We start from the raw sequence: 21,458 nt of genomic DNA on the forward strand, positions 1-21,458 counted from the left end.
CTGACCCAACGACGCGTCCTGATGACGTCACGCGTGAATTAAAGTTGGACAGTCGGGTTCTTGCAGTACTCAAAGAAAAAGGACAACAAAGCGCACTTTAAACAATTAAAACAACGACTGTGCTTAATTGGCGACATTTTATCCAGCGAAGTGAAGATACTTGTCGACAGGTTGACCAGGTCTGTCCATCGAAAGGTATGTTTGTGTTGTGTTTGCTTGATGGCTAATTTCCTTTTTTCCTTCAATTAGCTGTTTAATATAAGCGCTTTTATTTAATATAAGCGCTTTTATTACATGTGTTACATGTCAAGTATACGAGCTATGACATCTTAAACGTGTTTATATAGGAATGTATTTCTGAATGTTGTGTACCAAGTCGAACGGGCAAGGAGATTTGGCCAATCAGCTGGCGTCTTTTATGAACGTCAGACCAAGACGACCAATCACATTGACTTATTCAATATTTTCAACCAATCAGCTTGGCTGTTACTTCGGCACGCCCCGACAACAGACGCTTACATTAAAAATGTTATCCGGGTGTTACCATTTAGTGGTCAAACTGTACGGAGTCTACGGCAATCTATTAATAAAAGTTTAAATCAATTAAAAAACCCAAATCGCACACTGTAGCATCAAAACATTATTATGAACTTGTGCGGCGTCGATTTGAAAAGGTAGATTCCGATTCTATGAAAAAGATATGTCAGAAGTGGGATTCGAACCCACGCCTCCAGGGGAGACTGCGACCTGAACGCAGCGCCTTAGACCGCTCGGCCATCCTGACTGTGCGGTTCAGAGCTCGCAAATTGGCTAAAATCCGTTTAACAAGTTGTGGAATTGGACTGGTATATATGTACACATTCCTACAGTATTCTCTATTGCAGGGGTCAGCAACCTTTTTGAAAGCAAGAGCTACTTCTTGGGTATTAATTAATGCCAAGGGCTACCAGTTTGATACACACTTAAATAAATTGCCAGAAATAGACAATTTAATATATAAATCTCTATATATAAAAAATGGGTATTTCTGTCTGTCATTCCGTCGTACATTTTTTTTCCTTTTACGGAAGGTTTTTTGTAGAGAATAAATGATGAAAAAAACACTTAATTGAACGATTTAAAAGAGGAGAAAACACGAAAAAAAGAAGAAAATTAAATTTTGATATTAAAAATTTAAATTTTTAATATCGACTCTTTAAAATTCAAAATTCAACTGAAAAAAATGGAGGGAAAGACTAGCTAATTCGAGTCTTTTTTTTTTTAATAAAAAAAAGAATTTATGGAACATCATTAGTAAATATTCCTGATTAAGATTAATTTTAGAATTTTGATGACATGTTTTAAATAGGTTAAAATCCAATCTGCACTTTGTTAGAATATATAACAAATTGGACCAAGTTATATTTCCAACAAAGACAAATCATTATTTCTTCTAGATTTTCCACAACAAAAAATTTAAAAGAAATTCAAAATACTTTGAAATAAGATTTAAATTTTGAAACATAGTTTATCTTTAATATCGACTCTTTAAAATTCAAAATTCAACCGGAAAAAATTAAGGGAAAAACTATCTAATCCGAATCTTTTTTTTTTTTTAAATAAAAAAAAGAATTTATGGAACATCATTAGTAATTTTTCCTTATTAAGATTAATTTTAGTATTTTGATGACATGTTTTAAATAGGTTAAAATCCAATCCCACTTTGTTAGAATATATAACAAATTGGACACAATCATTATTTCTTCTAGATTTTCCAGAACAAAAAATTTAAAAGAAATTCAAAAGACTTTGAAATAAGATTTAAATTTTGAAACATAGTTTATCTTTAATATCGACTCTTTAAAATTCAAAATTCAACCGGAAAAAATGAAGGGAAAAACTAGCTAATTCGAATCTCTTTTAAAAAAATGAAAAAAAGAATTTATGGAACATTATTAGTAATTTTTCCTTATTAAGATTAATTTTAGTATTTTGATGACATGTTTTAAATAGGTTAAAATCCAATCTGCACTTTGTTAGAATATATAACAAATTGGACCAAGCTATATTTCTAACAAAGACAAATCATTATTTCTTCTAGATTTTCCAGAACAAAAAATGTAAAAGAAATTCAAAAGACTTTGAAATAAGATTTAAATTTTGAAACATAGTTTATCTTCAATTTGGACTCTTTAGAATTCAAAATTCAACCGTAAAAAATGGAGGGGAAGACTAGCTAATTCGAGTCTTTTTTTTTTTTTAATAAAAAAAAGAATTTATGGAACATAATTAGTAATTTTTCCTTATTAAGATTAATTTTTAGTATTTTGATGACATGTTTTAAATAGGTTAAAATCCAATATGCACTTTGTTAAAATATATAACAAATTGGACCAAGCTATATTTCCAACAAAGACAAATCATTATTTCTTCTAGATTTTCCACAACAAAACATTTAAAAGAAATTCAAAAGACTTTGAAATAAGATTTAAATTTTGAAACATAGTTTATCTTCAATTTCGACTCTATAAAATTCAAAATTCAACCGGAAAAAATGAAGGGAAAAACTATCTAATCCGAATCTTTTTTTTAAAAAATAAAAAAAAGAATTTATGGAACATCATTAGTAATTTTTCCTTATTAAGATTAATTTTTAGTATTTTGATGACATGTTTTAAATAGGTTAAAATCCAATCCCACTTTGTTAGAATATATAACAAATTGGACAAAATTATTATTTCTTCTAGATTTTCCAGAACAAAAAATTTAAAAGAAATTCAAAAGACTTTGAAATAAGATTTAAATTTTGAAACATAGTTTATCTTTAATATCGACTCTTTAAAATTCAAAATTCAACCGGAAAAAATGAAGGGAAAAACTAGCTAATTCGAATCTCTTTTAAAAAAATGAAAAAAAGAATTTATGGAACATTATTAGTCATTTTTCCTTATTAAGATTAATTTTAGTATTTTGATGACATGTTTTAAATAGGTTAAAATCCAATCTGCACTTTGTTAGAATATATAAAAAATTGGACCAAGCTATATTTCTAACAAAGACAAATCATTATTTCTTCTAGATTTTCCAGAACAAAAAATTTAAAAGAAATTCAAAAGACTTTGAAATAAGATTTAAATTTGATTCTAAAGATTTTCTAGATTTGCCAGAAAATTTGTTTTGAATTTTAATCAAAATAAGTTTGAAGAAATATTTCACAAATATTTTTCTTTGAAAAAACAGAAGCTAAAACGAAGAATTCAATTAAAATGTATTTATTATTCTTTACAATAAAATAAAAAAACAATACCTGAACATTGATTTAAATGGTCAGGAAAGAAGAGGAAGGAATTTAAAAGGTAAAAAGGTATATGTGTTTAAAAATCCTAAAATCATTTTTAAGGCTGTATTTTTTCTATAAAATTGTCTTTCTGAAAGTTATAAGAAGCAAAGTAAAAAAATAAATGAATTTATTTAAACAAGTGAAGACCAAGTCTTTCAAATATTTTCTTGGATTTTCAAATTCTATTTGAGTTTTGTCTCTCTTAGAATTAAAAATGTCGAGCAAAGCGAGACCAGCTTGCTTGTAAATAAATACAATTTAAAAAATAGAGGCAGCTCACTGGTAAGTGCTGCTATTTGAGCTATTTTTAGAACAGGCACTGCGTTGACGACCCCTGCTCTATTGTTATGAAGTGTTCTGAAATATTGATCATAATTCCATCTGGCTTGTGTTTTTTATGGTAAACATTCCTCAAAGCTGGCGCTATGTCGCCATTCTTTGACAGTGAGATCACCATGTTAGAAAATTGCCTCGCCTTAAAAAAACAAAAAAAACTAAACGATAGAATGGGTGTATTAATAAAGCAAAACAAACAATAAGCATGCAGAAATAGGGAGTCACTGAATGAATTAAACTCATATGTCCATCTGTTAGTTATATTTCAATATCCATATAAATAGAAAAAATTTGAATGCAGATGTACACGAGACCAGGCGCCATCTTTAATGCAACTGCCAGAACCGTTCAAAGGAATCGAATTGTGTACTTTGCTTCCCATAAAGCTCCGTGTTTGACCTTTGGCAGTTGTTACATAAAACATTCCAGCGGTCTTCCCGTCAGTTGGAGCACTGAACCTTCCTCTTTTGTCGTCGGCTACCACACAAAACAGTAAGTTGCCAAATATCTATGCAGGAAGTTAGTGTTTTTTTTTTAAATGTGAGATTTGACAGCTGCTAATAGCTAGGCTGACCATATTGGGAAATCCCAAAAAAGAGGAGACGTACATGCGTGCCAAGGCGGGACTAGGAGAACATTTGCAAATTATGCTTGAACTTGCTTAATAGATACTCTAGATCAGGGGTGCCCACACTTTTTCTGCAGGCGAGCTACTTTTCAATTGACCAACTCGAGGGGATCTACCTCATTTATATATATCATTTATATTTATTTATTTATGAAAGAGACATTTTTGTAAACAAGTTAAATGTGTTTAATGATAATACAAGCATGTGTAACACATATAGATGTCTTTCTTTCACGAAGACAAGAATATAAGTTGGTGTATTACCTGATTCTGATGACTTGCATTGATTGGAATCAGACAGTAATGATGATAACGCCCACATTTTCAAATGGAGGAGAAAAAAAAGTTGTCCTTTCTGTACAATACCACATGAAAGTGGTTGGTTTTTGGCATCTAATTCATCCAGCTTCCATACACTTTACAAGAAAAACATTGGCGGCAAATTCCGTAGCTTGCTTGATTGACATTCACGGCACCCGAGGGTCTTGTGAGATGACGCTGGCTGCTGCCAGTTCATTATTATGAAAAAATGACAGAGAGGAAGGCGAGAAACACTTTTTATTTCAACAGACTTTCGCGCCGTCCCTTCCGTCAAAACTCTAAAGGCCGACTGCACATTTCCTATCTTCACAATAAAAGCCCTGCTTCATGCTGCCTGCGCTAACAAGTGATGTGCACGCCAGCTTTCTGAGGGATCGCTTGTGCACGCCAGTTTTCCGAGACTCTGTATTTAGTTAGCGCAGGCAGCATGAAGCAGGGCTTTTATTGTGAAGATAGGAAATGTGCAGTCGGCCTTTAGAGTTTTGAAGGAAGGTACGGCGCGAGAGTCTGTTGAAATAAAAAGTGTTTTCTCGCCTTCCTCTCGGTCATATTTTCATAATAATGATCTTGCAGCAGCCAGCGTCATCTCACAAGACCCTCCGGTACCGTGAATGTCATTTAAGTGACGTCTTGGTGAAGATTGATGATCACTCATTTTTAGGTCTAGTTTTTTTAAAAGCCTGGCTGGAGATCGACTGACACACCCCCCGCGGTCGACTGGTAGCTCGCGATCGACGTAATGGGCACCCCTGCTCTAGATGGATAGATAGATAGATAGATAGATAGATAGATAGATAGATAGGTAGGTGGATGGATGGATGGATGGATGGATGGATGGATGGATGGATAGATAGATAGAAATCCCGTTTCCATATGAGTTGGGAAATTGTGTTAGATGTAAATATAAACAGAATACAATGATTTGCAAATCCTTTTCAACCCATATTCAGTTGAATATGCTACAAAGACAACATATTTGATGTTCAAACTGATTTTTTTTTTTTTGTTGCAAATAATCATTAACTTTAGATGCTTTTGATGCCAGCAACACCTGTGATGAGGTGGCGACTTGTCCAGGGTGTACTCCGCCTTCCGCCCGATTGTAGCTGAGATAGGCGCCAGCGCCCCCCGCCACCCCAAAAGGGAATAAGCGGTAGAAAAATGGATGGATGCCAGCAACACGTGACAAAGAAGTTGGGAAAGGTGGCAATAAATACTGATAAAGTTGAGGAATGCTCATAAAACACTTATTTGGAACATCCCACAGGTGTGCAGGCTAATTGGGAACAGGTGGGTGCTAGATAGATATTACTTTATTGATTCCTTCAGGAGAGTTCCCTCAGGAAAATTACAATTCCAGCAGCAATGTACATAATTGAGGTATAATTACCTTTTACCATTAATAAATTAGTCTATATATATTAAATAATGGGGGTCTATTTTATTGATGGAACAGCGTTAAACTCGCAGCACTTGCAGCGAGCTAATTTGTCCAAAAGATGGCGCCGTAGCACAAACCACAACACACATCTTCAGTGTCTATGTGGGGGTTTTATGAAAACTATTTGTTGAATACAAAACATGGCCGGTGGTGATGAAAAATCTATTTAATAGCTGCGTTGTGTTAAAGGGGAACATTATCAGCAGACCTATGTAAGCGTCAATATATACCTTGATGGTGCAGAAAAAAGACCATATATTTTTTTAACCGATTTCCGAACTCTAAATGGGTGAATTTTGGCGAATTAAACGCCTTTCTGTTTATCGCTCTGGAGGCGATGACGTCAGAATGTGACGTTGCCGAGGTAACACACCCACCATTTTCATTTTCAACACATTACAAACACCGGGTCTCAGCTCTGTTATTTTCCGTTTTTTGGACTATTTTTTGGAACCTTGGAGACATCATGCCTCGTGAGTGTGTTGTCGGAGGGTGTAACAACACTAACAGGGAGGGATTCAAGTTGCACCACTGGCCCCAAGATGCCAAAGTGTCTGCCGCCAAACCCCCATTGAATGTGCCAGAGTGTCTCCACATTTGACCGGCGATGCTAAGGCAGACATGGCACAGAGATGTATGGATAACCTGCAGATGCATTTGCAACGATAGTCAACGAAATCACAAAGGTGAGTTTCGTTGATGTTGACTGCCAGCTAATCGATGCTAACATGCTACGCTAATCGATGCTAACATGCTATTTACCGGCGGTGCTAAAGCAGACATGGCACAGAGATGTATGGATAACCTGCAGATGCATTTGCAACGATAGTCAACGGAATCACAAAGGTGAGTTTCGTTGATGTTGACTGCCAGCTAATCGATGCTAACATGCTATGCTAATCGATGCTAACATGCTATTTACCGTCGGTGCTAAAGCAGACATGGCACAGAGATGTATGGATAACCTGCAGATGCATTTGCAACCATAGTCAACGGAATCACAAAGGTGAGTTTCGTTGATGTTGACTGCCAGCTAATCGATGCTAACATGCTACGCTAATCGATGCTAACATGCTATTTACCGGCGGTGCTAAAGCCGACATGGCACAGAGATGTATGGATAACCTGTAGATGCATTTGCAACTATATTACGTTTCCTTCCACCCACATTTAATGCGAAACAAACACTTACCAATCGACGGATTTAAGTTGCTCCAGTGTCAAAAGATGCGAAAGTCCTGATCGTTTGGTCCGCACATTTTACCGGCGATGCGAACGCAGCTATTCGGCCATGCTATGGCTATGAATTCGCTCAATAGCTTCAGTTTCTTCTTAAATAAATGATAAATGGGTTGTACTTGTATAGCGCTTTTCTACCTTCAAGGTACTCAAAGCGCTTTGACACTACTTCCACATTTACCCATTCACACACACATTCACACACTGATGGAGGGAGCTGCCATGCAAGGCGCCAACCAGCACACATCAGGAGCAAGGGTGAAGTGTCTTGCTCAGGACACAACGGACGTGACGAGGTTGGTACTAGGTGGGAATTGAACCAGGGACGCTCGGGTTGCGCACGGCCACTCTCCCCACTGCGCCACGCCGTCCCTCTTCAATACTTTCATGCTCCAACCATCTGTTTCAATACATGCATAATCTGTTGAATCGCTTAAGTCGCTGAAATCCGAGTTTGAATCCGAGCTAATGTCGCTATATCTTGCTGTGGTATTCCCATTGTTTGTTTACATTGGCAGCACTGTGTGACGTCACAGGGAAATGGCCAGTGTCTTCGCAGAGAGCGAAAATAAGGCACTTTAAAGCTTTATTTAGGGATATTCCGAGACCGGTAAAATTTTGAAAAAATCTTCAAAAAATACAACAAGCCACTGGGAACTGATTTTTATCGTTTTTAACCCTTTTGAAATTGTGATAATGTTCCCCTTTAAAGCATAGGAAAAAAATAGCAGCATCCATTCATCCATTTTCTACCGCTTATTCCCTTTTGGGGTCGCGGGGGGCGTTGGCGCCTATCTCAGCTACAATCGGGCGGAAGGCGGGGTACACCCTGGACAAGTCGCCACCTCATCGCAGGGCCAACACAGATAAACAGACAACATTCACACACTAGGGACCATTTAGTGTTGCCAATCAACCTATCCCCAGGTGCATGTCTTTGGAGGTGGGAGGAAGTACCCGGAGGGAACCCACGCATTCACGGGGAGAACATGCAAACTCCACACAGAAAGATGCCGAGCCTAGGCTTGAACCCAGGACTGCAGGACCTTCGTATTGTGAGGCAGACGCACTAACCCCTCTGCCACCGTGAAGCCCAAAAATAGCAGCATATCAGTCAATCAATCAATGTTTACTTATATAGCCCTAAATCACTAGTGTCTCAAAGGGCTGCACAAACCACTACGACATCCTCGGTAGGCCCACATAAGGGCAAGGAAAACTCACACCCAGTGGAACGTCGGTGACAATGATGACTATGAGAACCTTGGAGAGGAGGAAAGCAATGAATGTCGAGCGGGTCTAACATGATACTGTGAAAGTTCAATCCATAATGGATCCAACACAGTCGCGAGAGTCCAGTCCAAAGCGGATCCAACACAGCAGCGAGAGTCCCGTTCACAGCGGAGCCAGCAGGAAACCATCCCAAGCGGAGGCGGATCAGCAGCGCAGAGATGTCCCCAGCCGATACACAGGCGAGCAGTACATGGCCACCGGATCGGACCGGACCCCCTCCACAAAGGAGAGTGGGACATAGAAGAAAAAGAAAAGAAACGGCAGATCAACTGGTCTAAAAAGGGAGTCTATTTAAAGGCCAGAGTATACAAATGAGTTTTAAGGTGAGACTTAAATGCTTCTACTGAGGTGGCATCTCGGACTGTTACCGGGAGGGCATTCCAGAGTACTGGAGCCCGAAATGAAAAAGCTCTATAGCCCGCAGACTTTTTTTGGGCTTTGGGGATCACATATAGTCCGTAATAGTATGCAGTTTAACGTATGTTCGAAAACAAAGTTCTTAGTAAAGCCCCAACTCTGTTCAACCAGTCAGCAGTCGACAGCCCAGCCCAGCCCGTCTAAGCCGGATCTTTTTAAAAGTCCCACCTCTCTGGCAGGAACTAAAAATAGTACCCATGGAACGAAATCTGCCCCGGGTATTTTTAGGTGGATATGCAGAGGGGGACTTTATTTAACCGATTAAATGGGACATGCTTTTACAGCTGGTTTGATCCACATTTGTATGGCTTTTTTATTAGGAGCACAGTGTAAATTTTAGGGTTCAAAACTGCGCTCCTTTTGTTTTTAAACACTTGCACAGAAGTGTGTGGAAATTGCTGGCAGTGTCGAACCCTGTCCCGAAGCCAAACAAAGGTGCAATGATGGCTTGGCGGTAATAATTATCAAGCAACATACTTACAAGAGAGAAGAACTAGTTGCATTGCGGTGAAGATATCTGGGATTGGCAGCGTGATCGAGTTGGACAGTGACCAAGTTATTGTGCAAGAGTTTCTTTTATTCTGTTCTGATATACAAACCCTGTTTCCTTATTAGTTGGGAAATTGTGTTAGATGTAAATATAAACAGAATACAATGATTTGCAAATCCTTTTCAACCCATATTCAGTTGAATATGCTACAAAGACAACATATTTGATGTTCAAACTCATAAACTTTGTTTTTTTTCTTGCAAATAATAATCATTTTAGAATTTCATGGCTGAAACACGTGCCAAAGTAGTTGGGAAAGGGCATGTTCACCACTGTGTTACATCACCTTTTCTTTTTTTGTGCAAATAATCATTAACTTTAGAATTTGATGCCAGCAATACGTGACAAAAAAGTTGGGAAAGGTGGCAATAAATACTGATAAAGTTGAGGAATGCTCATCAAACACTTATTTGGAACATCCCACAGGTGTGCAGGCTAATTGGGAACAGGTGGGTGCCATGATTGGCTATAAAAACAGCTTCCCAAAAAATGCTCAGTCTTTCACAAGAAAGGATGGGGCGAGGTACACCCCTTTGTCCACAACTGTGTGAGCAAATAGTCAAACAGTTTAAGAACAACCTTTCTCAAAGTGACATTGCAAGAAATTTAGGGATTTCAACATCTACGCTCCATAATATCATCAAAAGGTTCAGAGAATCTGGAGAAATCACTCCACGTAAGCGGCATGGCCGGAAACCCACATTGAATGACCGTGACCTTCGATCCCTCAGACGGCACTGTATCAAAAACCGACATCGATCTCTAAAGGATATCACCACATGGGCTCAGGAACACTTCATAAAACCACTGTCACGAAATACAGTTGGTCGCTACATCTGTAAGTACAAGTTAAAGCTATACTATGCAAAGATAAATCTGTTTATCAACAACATCCAGAAGCGCCGCCGGCTTCTCTGGGCCCAAAATCATCTAAGATGGACTGATGCAAAGTGGGAAAGTGTTCTGTGGTCTGACGAGTCCACATTTCAAATTGTTTTTGGAAGTATTCGACATTGTGTCATTCAGACCAAAAGGGAAGCGAACCATCCAGACTGTTATCGACGCAAAGTGTAAAAGCCAGCATGTGTGATGGTATGGGGGTGCATTAGTGCCCAAGGCATGGGTAACTTACACATCTGTGAAGGCACCATTAATGCTGAAAGGTACATACAGTTTTTGGAACAACATATGCTGCCATCTTTTTCATGGACGCCCCTGCTTATTTCAGCAAGACAATGCCAAGCCACATTCAGCACGTGTTACAACAGCGTGGCTCATAAAAAAAGAGTGCGGGTACTTTCCTGGCCCGCCTGCAGTCCAGACCTGTCTCCCATGGAAAATGTGTGGCGCATTATGAAGCGTAAAATAGGACAGCGGAGATCCTGGACTGTTGAAGGACTGAAGCTCTACATAAAACAAGAATGGGAAAGAATTCCACTTTCAAAGCTTCAACAATTAGTTTCCTCAGTTCCCAAACGTTTATTGAGTGTTGTTAAAAGAAAAGGTGATGTAACACAGTGGTGAACATGCCCTTTCCCAACTACTTTGGCACGTGTTTCAGCCATGAAATTCTAACTTAATTATTTTTTGCAAAGAAAAATAAAAATATGTTGTCTTTGTAGCATATTCAACTGAATATGGGTTGAAAAGGATTTGCAAATCATTGTATTCTGTTTATATTTACATCTAACACAATTTCCCAACTCATATGTAAACGGAGTTTGTAAAAAAGCACTATACAAGGGTAACCCATTTACCTTTTATCAGGGCATCCAATGGATCACAACTGGACTGTTTTGGTGTGTCTTAGAAGACGTTTCGCCTCTCACCTGAGTAGGTGTCATCAGTTCATGCTCATAGACTGGGATTAGTCAGAACCGGTCCAGCGGCTGGTGCCAATACCCCAACTATTCATAGTCCAAAATTCAGAAAGGTGTGCCTGGGTAAGGATGGTTTCGCCCTATTGCAGTGAGAAAAACAAAATACGACAGCGGAGACCCCGGACTGTTGAAGGACTGAAGCTCTACATAAAACAAGAATGGGAAAGAATTCCACTTTCAAAGCTTCAACAATTAGTTTCCTCAGTTCCCAAACGTTTATTGAGCGTTGTTAAAAGAAAAGGTGATGTAACACAGTGGTGAACATGCCCTTTCCCAACTACTTTGGCACGTGTTTCAGCCATGAAATTCTAAAATGATTATTATTTGCAAGAAAAAAAACAAAGTTTATGAGTTTGAACATCAAATATGTTGTCTTTGTAGCATATTCAACTGAATATGGCTTGAAAAGGATTTGCAAATCATTGTATTCTGTTTATATTTACATCTAACACAATTCCCCAACTCATATGGAAACGGGGTTTGTAAATATTTGTACCATGAATTGATTAACGTGGACCCCGACTTAAACAAGTTGAAAAACTCATTCGGGTGTTGCCATTTAGTGGTCAAATGTACGGAATATGTACTGTACTGTGCAATCTACTAATAAAAGTTTGAATTAATCAATCAATAAGAGAATCACTGGACGAACTGGCAAGCGATGCCAAGGATTCGAGGATGTGGTTGTGGCTTCTGCAGCCCTTTAAGACCTTCGTAACTAAGGGCTATGCACATAAAATATGATTTACAGCCTGGTAACCTGTCCTATACCGGTTTTTGGATTCCCCTCCCTAACTAAACAGCAGGTCTACAAAAAGGTGTGGAGGTGTTTCATGCAATGCACATTGTATTGTCCTGTCAAAACCTTCCCCTCCGGTGTTGAGTTTGCAAGACTACAATAGCAAGTTAAGGTAATTCCCATTCATATTGAGTATAATGTTCCTAAACCTTGTGCTGTCAAGTTGTTGCTGTTTGTCTCGCTTTACTCTCAATATGTCGTTTACTTCAATGTGCTTCATTTACCTTTTTATAGCCTCCTTTTATTTTTTAGATACTGTACACGCATGTTAAGTGTTTTTGCTTGGTTGAGTTTGTTCGAGCCCTAATGTCTTGCTGGGTGTGATGGTCGAGTCGTTTTCTCACTTGGACCCAGTTGCTCACTTTTTTTAGTGTTGATGTAACATCACTGAACATATAGACTGTGGTGCCCTAAAAGTTTCTACAAACCCCGTTTCCATATGAGTTGGGAAATTGTGTTAGATGTAAATATAAACAGAATACAATGATTTGCAAATCTTTTTCAAGCCATATTCAGTTGAATATGCTACAAAGACAACATATTTGATAATCAAACTCATAAACTTTATGTTTTTTTTTGCAAATAATAATTAACTTAGAATTTCATGGCTGCAACACGTGCCAAAGTAGTTGGGAAAGGGCATGTTCACCACTGTGTTACATCACCTTTTCTTTTAACAACACTCAATAAATGTTTGGGAACTGAGGAAACTAATTGTTGAAGCTTTGAAAGCGGAATTCTTTCCCATTCTTGTTTTATGTAGAGCTTCAGTCGTTCAACAGTCCGGGGTCTCCGCTGTCCTATTTTACGTTTCATAATGCACCACACATTTTCCATGGGAGACAGGTCTGGACTGCAGGCGGGCCAGGAAAGTACCCGCACTCTTTTTTTTACGAAGCCACGCTGTTGTAACACGTACTGAATGTGGCTTGGCATTGTCTTGCTGAAATAAGCAGGGGCGTCCATGAAAAAGACGGCGCTTAGATGGCAGCATATGTTGTTCCAAAACCTGTATGTACCTTTCAGCATTAATGGTGCCTTCACAGATGTGTAAGTTACCCATGCATTGGGCACTAATGCACCCCCATACCATCACACATGCTGGCTTTTCAACTTTGCGTCGATAACAGTCTGGATGGTTCGCTTCCCCTTTGGTCCGGATGACACAATATTTCCAAAAACAATCTGAAATGTGGACTTGTCAGACCACAGAACACTTTTCCACTTTGCTTCAGTCCATCTTAGATGATCTCGGGCCCAGAGAAGCCGGCGGCGTTTCTGGATGTTGTTGATAAATGGCTTTCGTTATGCATAACAGAGCTTCAACTTGCACTTACAGATGTAGCAACAAACTGTATTTAGTGACGGTGGTTTTCTGAAGTGTTCCTGAGCCCATGTGGTGATATCCTTTAGAGATTGATGTCGGTTTTTGATACAGTGCCGAAGGTCAGGGTCATTCAATGTTGGTTTCCGGCCTTGCCGCTTACGTGGACTGATTTCTCCAGATTCTCTGAACCTTTTGATGATATTATGGAGCGTAGATGTTGAAATCCCTAAATTTCTTGCAATGTCACTTTGAGAAAGGTTGTTCTTAAACTGTTTGACTATTTGCTCACGCAGTTGTGGACAAAGGGGTGTACCTCGCCCCATCCTTTCTTGTGAAAGACTGAGCCTTTTTTGGGAAGCTGTTTTTATAGCCAATCATGGCACCCACCTGTTCCCAATTAGCCTGCACACCCGTGGGATGTTCCACATAAGTGTTTGATGAGCACTCCTCAACTTTATCAGTATTTATTGCCACCTTTCCCAACCTCTTTGTCACGTGTTGCTGGCATCCATCCATCCATCAAATTTCTATCGCTTATTCCCTTTTGGGGTCGCAGGGGGGCGCTGGCGCCTATGTCAGCTACAATCGGGCGGAAGGCGGCGTACACCCTGGACAAGTCGCCACCTCATGGCAGGTGTTGCTGGCATCAAAAGCATCTAAAGTTCATGATTATTTGCAACAACAAAAAAAAATTAATCAGTTTGAACATCAAATATGTTGTCTTTGTAGCATATTCAACTGAATATGGCTTGAAAAGGATTTGCAAATCATTGTATTCTGTTTATATTTACATCTAACACAATTTCCCAACTCATATGGAAACAGGGTTTGTATCTATCTATCTATCTATCTATCTATCTATCTATCTATCTATCTATCTATCTATCTATCTATCTATCTATCTATCTATCTATCTATTTGTCTGTCTCTATGTATCTGTCTTCATACAACATACTTAGTGTGTTTGATGTCAAACAGGAGAGACAACAATATTTTAAAGAAAAGAATGTGTTGACATGTAGGCTTGCATTCTTCTTTCGATGTTGCGACATGACGCCGCCTTACGAGCCCTCTTTGTGTCCAGCGTCTCTCGCCGTTGCGGGTTACCCGGGTCACGCCCATGAGGGGATCATTGTAAGTAAACATGGAGACAACTGGAGGAAGAACTAAGTGAACCCCCACAAACAGCAGAGGCGGAGTCCCAGGACAAACTCCCACTCAAACGAGGAGTAGCTCGTCAGTCTGGCTTTATTTTGGGTTCAAAGCGACGGATTCAGAGCAGAAAACGGCCATATGCAAAGTATGCAAGAAAAGTGTGCCGACGCTAACACAAACATCTTCTTCTATTAAGGTTAATGACTCCAGAGACTACAACTGTTTGCACTTGAGAAACCAAAAGTATTGGTTTAAATTTCATTGTGTTACGGCGCACGCACAGTCTGTTTCTCCCTCATCTGCTGTGAGCTGCACAGGACACGCCCCCGAGCTTGCCGCAGCCGTAGACAATTTGCTATCAGCGCACCTGGGTCTAATCAGACAAGCAGCATAAGGAGCAGTGGACCCAAGGGTCCTTGCAGGAACTTAGTTTCTCAACGGTGTAAATACCCTCCGTCGCCCGGAAAGTGAGCTGTGCGTCTCACTTCTCCCTGGATCTCCCTCTGGACTCTGACCGTGTCCCTCGTACCTCAACTACTCGCCGACGCCTCTCTCTGCCCCATTGACCTCGCGCAAATCTCGGATCCCTTCTGCGTTGCCCTCTTTGGTTTAGTCTGCTCGGTTGGTAGAGTGGCCGTGCCAGCAACTTGAGGGTTTCAGGTTCGATTCCCGCTTGTGCCATCCTAGTTACTGCCGTTGTGTCCTTGGGCAAGACACTTTACCCACCTGCTCCCAGTGCCACCCACACTGGTTTAAATGTAACTTAGATATTGGGTGTCACTATGTAAAGCGCTTTGAGTCACTTGAGAAAAGTGCTATATAAATATAAGTCACTTCACTTCATTCAACATTTACGGTAACACTCAACAGCTAATCTACACACATAGTCACACACATACACTCTTGAATTTTGTCACACACCATTCTATAGTTTATTAGTATTTTTTTGTAGTATTATTATATATATATATATATATATATATATATATATATATATATATATATATATATATATATATATATTGACTATAAAGATAATAAATTATTGTACATTACTTCTCCTGGTGTCTGTTGCCGTCATCTCCCCTCAGCAACATTAACACATTGTAATCTACTACTGTTCTGACTGCACTAAAGGCTAACATTTTTTATTAAAATTGTTTACATCTGATACCAAAAGTATGTGTTCATTTTTAGTTCTGATCCAGCGTTCTGCGGAGAAACTTCAATCAATCAATCAATGTTTATTTATATAGCCCCAAATCACAAATGTCTCAAAGGACTGCACAAATCATTACGACTACGACATCCTCGGAAGAACCCACAAAAGGGCAAGGAAAACTCACACCCAGTGGGCAGGGAGAATTCACATCCAGTGGGACGCCAGTGACAATGCTGACTATGAGAAACCTTGGAGAGGACCTCAGATGTGGGCAACCCCCCCCTCTAGGGGACCGAAAGCAATGGATGTGGAGCGGGTCTAACATGATACTGTGAAAGTTCAATCCATAGTGGCTCCAACACAGCCGCGAGAGTTCAGTTCAAAGCGGATCCAAGACAGCAGCGAGAGTCCCGTCCACAGGAAACCATCTCAAGCGGAGGCGGATCAGCAGCGTAGAGATGTCCCCAACCGATACACAGGCGAGCGGTCCATCCTGGGTCTCGACTCTGGACAGCCAGTACTTCATCGGATAGGACCCCCTCCACAAGGGAGGGGGGGACATAGGAGAAAGAAAAGAAGCGGCAGATCAACTGGTCTAAAAAGGAGGTCTATTTAAAGGCTAGAATATACAGATGAGTTTTAAGGTGAGACTTAAATGCTTCTACTGAGGTGGCATCTCGAACTGTTACCGGGAGGGCATTCCAGAGTACTGGAGCCCGAACGGAAAACGCTCTATAGCCCGCAGACTTTTTTTGGGCTCTAGGAATCACTAATAAGCCGGAGTCTTTTGAAGGCAGATTTCTTGCCGGGACATATGGTACAATACAATCGGCAAGATAGGCTGGAGCTAGACCGTGTAGTATTTTATACGTAAGTAGTAAAACCTTAAAGTCACATCTTAAGTGCACAGGAAGCCAGTGCAGGCTTGAATACTTGAACACTTGTACAACTTTTTCTGTTCAGAATGGTGTCCACTCCTCCAAACAACTTCTCCTGGGTGGACCCGGGCAAAGTGGCCGCACTGGCCCTGCCCCGGATGACTGCAGAGTACCAGTATCTGCTGGACAACGGCATCCGACATCTGGTCTGCCTTTGTGAGCGCAAGCCCAACAACTACGACACGTGTCCACGGTTGCAGCTGCACCACATCAAGATCCCAGACTTCACTGCTCCTTCGCCCAGTCAGATTGACAAATTCCTCTCCATTGTGGAAGACGCCAACGCCAAGGGAGAAGTATGTCATATTCCATCCCTGACTACTTTTTTTGAAAAAATATGTTATATGTGTGTGTGTGTGTGTGTATGTATGTACAGTGGGTGCAAAAAAGTATTTAGTCAGCCACCAATTGTGCAAGTTCTCCCACTTAAAATGATGACAAAGTTCTGTAATTTTCATCATAGGTACTCTTCAACTGTGAGAGACAGAATGTAAAAAAACAGTCCAGGAAATCCCATCGTAGGAATTTTAAATAATTTATTTGTGAAATATGGTGGAAAATAAGTATTTGGTCAAGCATTCAAAGCTCTCACTGATGGAAGGAGTTTTTTTTGCTCAAAATCTCACGATACATGGCCCCATTCATTCTTTCCTTAACACGGATCAATCGTCCTGTCCCCTTAGCAGAAAAACAGCCCCAAAGCATGATGTTTCCACCCCCATGCTTCACAGTAGGTGTGGTGTTCTTGGGATGCAGCTCATTATTCTCCTCCCACTTAAAATGATGACTGAGGTCTGTAATTTTCATCATAGGTACACTTCAACTGTGAGAGGCAGAATGTGAAAAAAAATCCAGGAATTTTAAAGAATTTATTTGTAAAATATGGTGGGAAATAAGTATTTGGTCGAGCATTCAAAGCGCTCTTTGATGGAAGGAGGTTTTGGCTCCAAATCTCACGATACATGGCCCCATTCATTCTTTCCTTAACACGGATACAATCGTCCTGTCCCCTTAGCAGAAAAACAGCCCCAAAGCATGATGTTTCCACCCCCATGCTTCACAGTAGGTATGGTGTTCTTGGGATGCAGCTCATTATTCTTCTCCCACTTAAAATGATGACTGAGGTCTGTAATTTTCATCATAGGTACACTTCAACTGTGAGAGACAGAATGTGAAAAAAAATCCAGGAATTTTAAAGAATTTATTTGTAAAATCTGGTGGAAAATAAGTATTTGGTCGAGCATTCAAAGCGCTCTTTGATGGAAGGAGGTTTTGGCTCCAAATCTCACGATACATGGCCCCATTCATTCTTTCCTTAACACGGATCAGTCATCCTGTCCCCTTAGCAGAAAAACAGCCCCAAAGTATGATGTTTCCACCCCCATGCTTCACAGTAGGTGTGGTGTTCTTGGGATGCAGCTCAGTATTCTTCTCCCACTTCAAATGATGACAGAGGTCTGTCATTTTCATCATAGGTACACTTCAACTGTGAGAGGCAGAATGTGAAAAAAAATCCAGGAATTTTAAAGAATTTATTTGTAAAATATGGTGGAAAATAAGTATTTGGTCGAGCATTCAAAGCGCTCTTTGATGGAAGGAGGTTTTGGCTCCAAATCTCACGATACATGGCCCCATTCATTCTTTCCTTAACACGGATCAGTCGTCCTGTCCCCTTAGCAGAAAAACAGCCCCAAAGCATGATGTTTCCACCCCCATGCTTCACAGTAGGTATGGTGTTCTTGGGATGCAACTCAGTATTCTTCTCCCACTTAAAATGATGACAGAGGTCTGTAATTTTCTTCATAGGTACACTTCAACTGTGAGAGGCAGAATGTGAAAAAAAATCCAGGAATTTTAAAGAATTTATTTGTAAAATATGGTGGAAAATAAGTATTTGGTCAAGCATTCAAAGCTCTCACTGATGGAAGGAGGTTTTGGCTCCAAATCTCACGATACATGGCCCCATTCATTCTTTCCTTAACACGGATCAATCGTCCTGTCCCCTTAGCAGAAAAAACTGTGACGTCTCGGTGGCATTATGGTGACAAGTTGTTCTCTCAGCGGAAGATGGGACACAGCGTGAGGGTAAGGATAAGAATTTATTTATATAATGAAAAAAAACCTAAGACCAAAAACACTTGCACAAAGGCACTAACATAAAAAACCAACAGAACTAGCTTGGGAGCTAGAAAGAACAAAGGGCGCTAGCGTGGAAGCTAGGGACATAAACAAACAAAATAGCACATAAGCTAACAAGTATACAAAAATAGATTTAGCACAATGTTGGAAGAGCGGCGTCAGAGACTGAATGTCGAATAAAGGCGGCCATATATAGGGAGATAAATAATCAAGGGCAGGTGTGCGTGATCACACGGGAGGCAGGTGACACAACTGCGTTGCTAGGACAACAGAAAGAAACCAGGAAGTGCCACAAAGAACTGAGGAAGACAAACACTAGACACAATGTGATACCAAACTGAACCAAAACAAAGAATATGCCATGATCCAAGACGTGGATCATGACAAAAGCATGATGTTTCCACCCCCATGCTTCACAGTAGGTGTGGTGTTCTTGGGATGCAACTCAGTATTCTTATTCCTCCAAACACCACGAGTTGAGTTTATACCAAAAAGTTCTATTTTGGTTTCATCTGACCACATGACATTCTCCCAATCCTCTGCTGTATCATCCATGTATCCATTTTGGTATAAACTCAACTGGTGGTGTTTGGAGGAAGAAGAATACTGAGTTGCATCCCAAGAACACCACACCTACTGTGAAGCATGGGGGTGGAAACATCATGCTTTGGGGCTGTTTTTCTGCTAAGGGGACAGGACGATTGATCCGTGTTAAGGAAAGAATGAATGGGGCCATGTATCCTGAGATTTGGAGCCAAAACCTCCTTCCATCAGTGAGAGCTTTGAATGGTTGATCAAATACTTATTTTCCATCTTAATTTACAAATAAATTCTTTAAAATTCCTACAATGTGAATTCCTGGATTTTTTTTTCACATTCTGTCTCTCACAGTTGAAGTGTACCTATGATGAAAATTACAGACCTCAGTCATCATTTTAAGTGGGAGAACTTGCACAATCGCTGGCTGACTAAATACTTTTTTGCCCCACTGTATATATATTTATAGGGGTGTAACGGTACACAAAAAGTTTGGTTCGGTATGTACATCGGTTTAGTGGTCACAGTTCGGTTCATTTTCGGTACAGTAAGAAAACAACAAAATATTAATTTTTTGGGTTATTTATTCACCAAATTTGTAAACAATTGTTTTATCCCTTAAAGGGGAACATTATCAGCAGACCTATGTAAGCGTCAATATATACCTTGATGGTGCAGAAAAAAGACCATCTTTTTTTTTAACCGATTTCCGAACTCTAAATGGGTAAATTTTGGCAAATTAAACGCCTTTCTGTTTATCGCGCTGGAGGCGATGACGTCAGAACGTGACGTCGCCGAGGTAACACACCCGCCATTTTCATTTTCAACACATTACAAACACCGGGTCTCAGCTCTGTTATTTTCCGTTTTTTTGACTATTTTTTGGAACCTTGGAGACATCATGCCTCGTCGGTGTGTTGTCGGAGGGTGTAACAACACTAACAGGGAGGGATTCAAGTTGCACCACTGGCCCCAAGATGCCAAAGTGTCGTGTTGTCGGAGGGTGTAACAACACTAACAGGGAGGGATTCAAGTTGCACCACTGGCAAGAAATCTGCCGCCAGACCCCCATCGAATGTACCAAAGTGTCTCCACATTTGAGCGGCGATGCTAAGACAGACATGGCACAGAGATGTATGGATAACCTGCAGATGCATTTGCAACCATTAAGTCAACTAAATCACAAAGGTGAGTTTTGTTGATGTTGTTGACTTATGTGCTAATCAGACATATTTGGTCGCAGCATGACTGCCAGCTAATTGATGCTAACATCGATGCTAACATGCTATTTACGCTAGCTGTATGTACATTTGAAACTAGATACCCACATTTAATGCGAAACAAACACTTACCAATCGACGTATTTAAGTTGCTCCAGTGTCACAAGATGCGAAAGTCCTGATCGTTTGGTCCGCACATTTTACCGGCGATGCTAACAAGGCAGCCATGCTATGGGCCACTTCATTAGGGACACCCACGCTATGGCCGAATAGCGTCAATAGCTTCAATTTCTTCTTCAATTTCGTTTTCGCTATCTGCCTCCATACTCCGACCATCTGTTTCAATACATGCGTAATCTGTTGAATCGCTTAAGCCGCTGAAATCCGAGTCTGAATCCGAGCTAATGTCGCTATATCTTGCTGTGGTAACCGCCATGTTTGTTTGTATTGGCAGCACTGTGTGACGTCACAGTGGTTTTGAAGACAGCGAAAATAAGGCACTTTAAAGCTTTATTTAAAGATATTCCGGGACCGTTAAAATTTTGAAAAAAACTTCAAAAAATACAACAAGCCACTGGGAACTGATTTTTATTGTTTTTAACCCTTTTGAAATTGTGATAATGTTCCCCTTTTAACATTGGGAACACTATAAGAATTCTGCCTGATACCTGTTTCTAATCATTTGGATGGGTTGCCAGATACTTTTGGCAATATAGCGTATGTCCGCACACACACACAGTTTGAGAGGAAACTAAAT

At 39.9% G+C, this 21,458-nt stretch overlaps 1 protein-coding gene and 1 non-coding gene across 4 annotated transcripts in view; one reads left to right on the forward strand and one right to left on the reverse strand.

Annotated features, from left to right (window-relative positions):
- The window catches only part of dusp23b (dual specificity phosphatase 23b), a 26,088-nt gene continuing 4,630 nt past the window's right edge, over window positions 1-21,458 (forward strand). Inside the window, exons 1-2 of one of the 3 annotated variants that reach the window (XM_061893999.1) lie at window positions 1-195; window positions 16,831-17,101. In XM_061893999.1, the coding sequence (XP_061749983.1) occupies window positions 16,832-17,101 (270 nt within the window). In that variant the 5' untranslated portion in view covers window positions 1-195; window position 16,831. Of the gene's footprint in view, window positions 196-4,038; window positions 4,148-12,176; window positions 12,336-16,830; window positions 17,102-21,458 lie in introns of those variants that run through there. The other 2 variants (XM_061894001.1, XM_061894000.1) reach the window with 2 other exon arrangements.
- trnal-cag (transfer RNA leucine (anticodon CAG)) lies at window positions 702-784 on the reverse strand. The gene has a single exon. It is a non-coding gene; the product is annotated as a tRNA-Leu (tRNA).

Source organism: Nerophis ophidion, linkage group LG03 (genome assembly GCF_033978795.1).
Source record: "Nerophis ophidion isolate RoL-2023_Sa linkage group LG03, RoL_Noph_v1.0, whole genome shotgun sequence".
Classification (NCBI taxonomy): domain Eukaryota; kingdom Metazoa; phylum Chordata; class Actinopteri; order Syngnathiformes; family Syngnathidae; genus Nerophis; species Nerophis ophidion.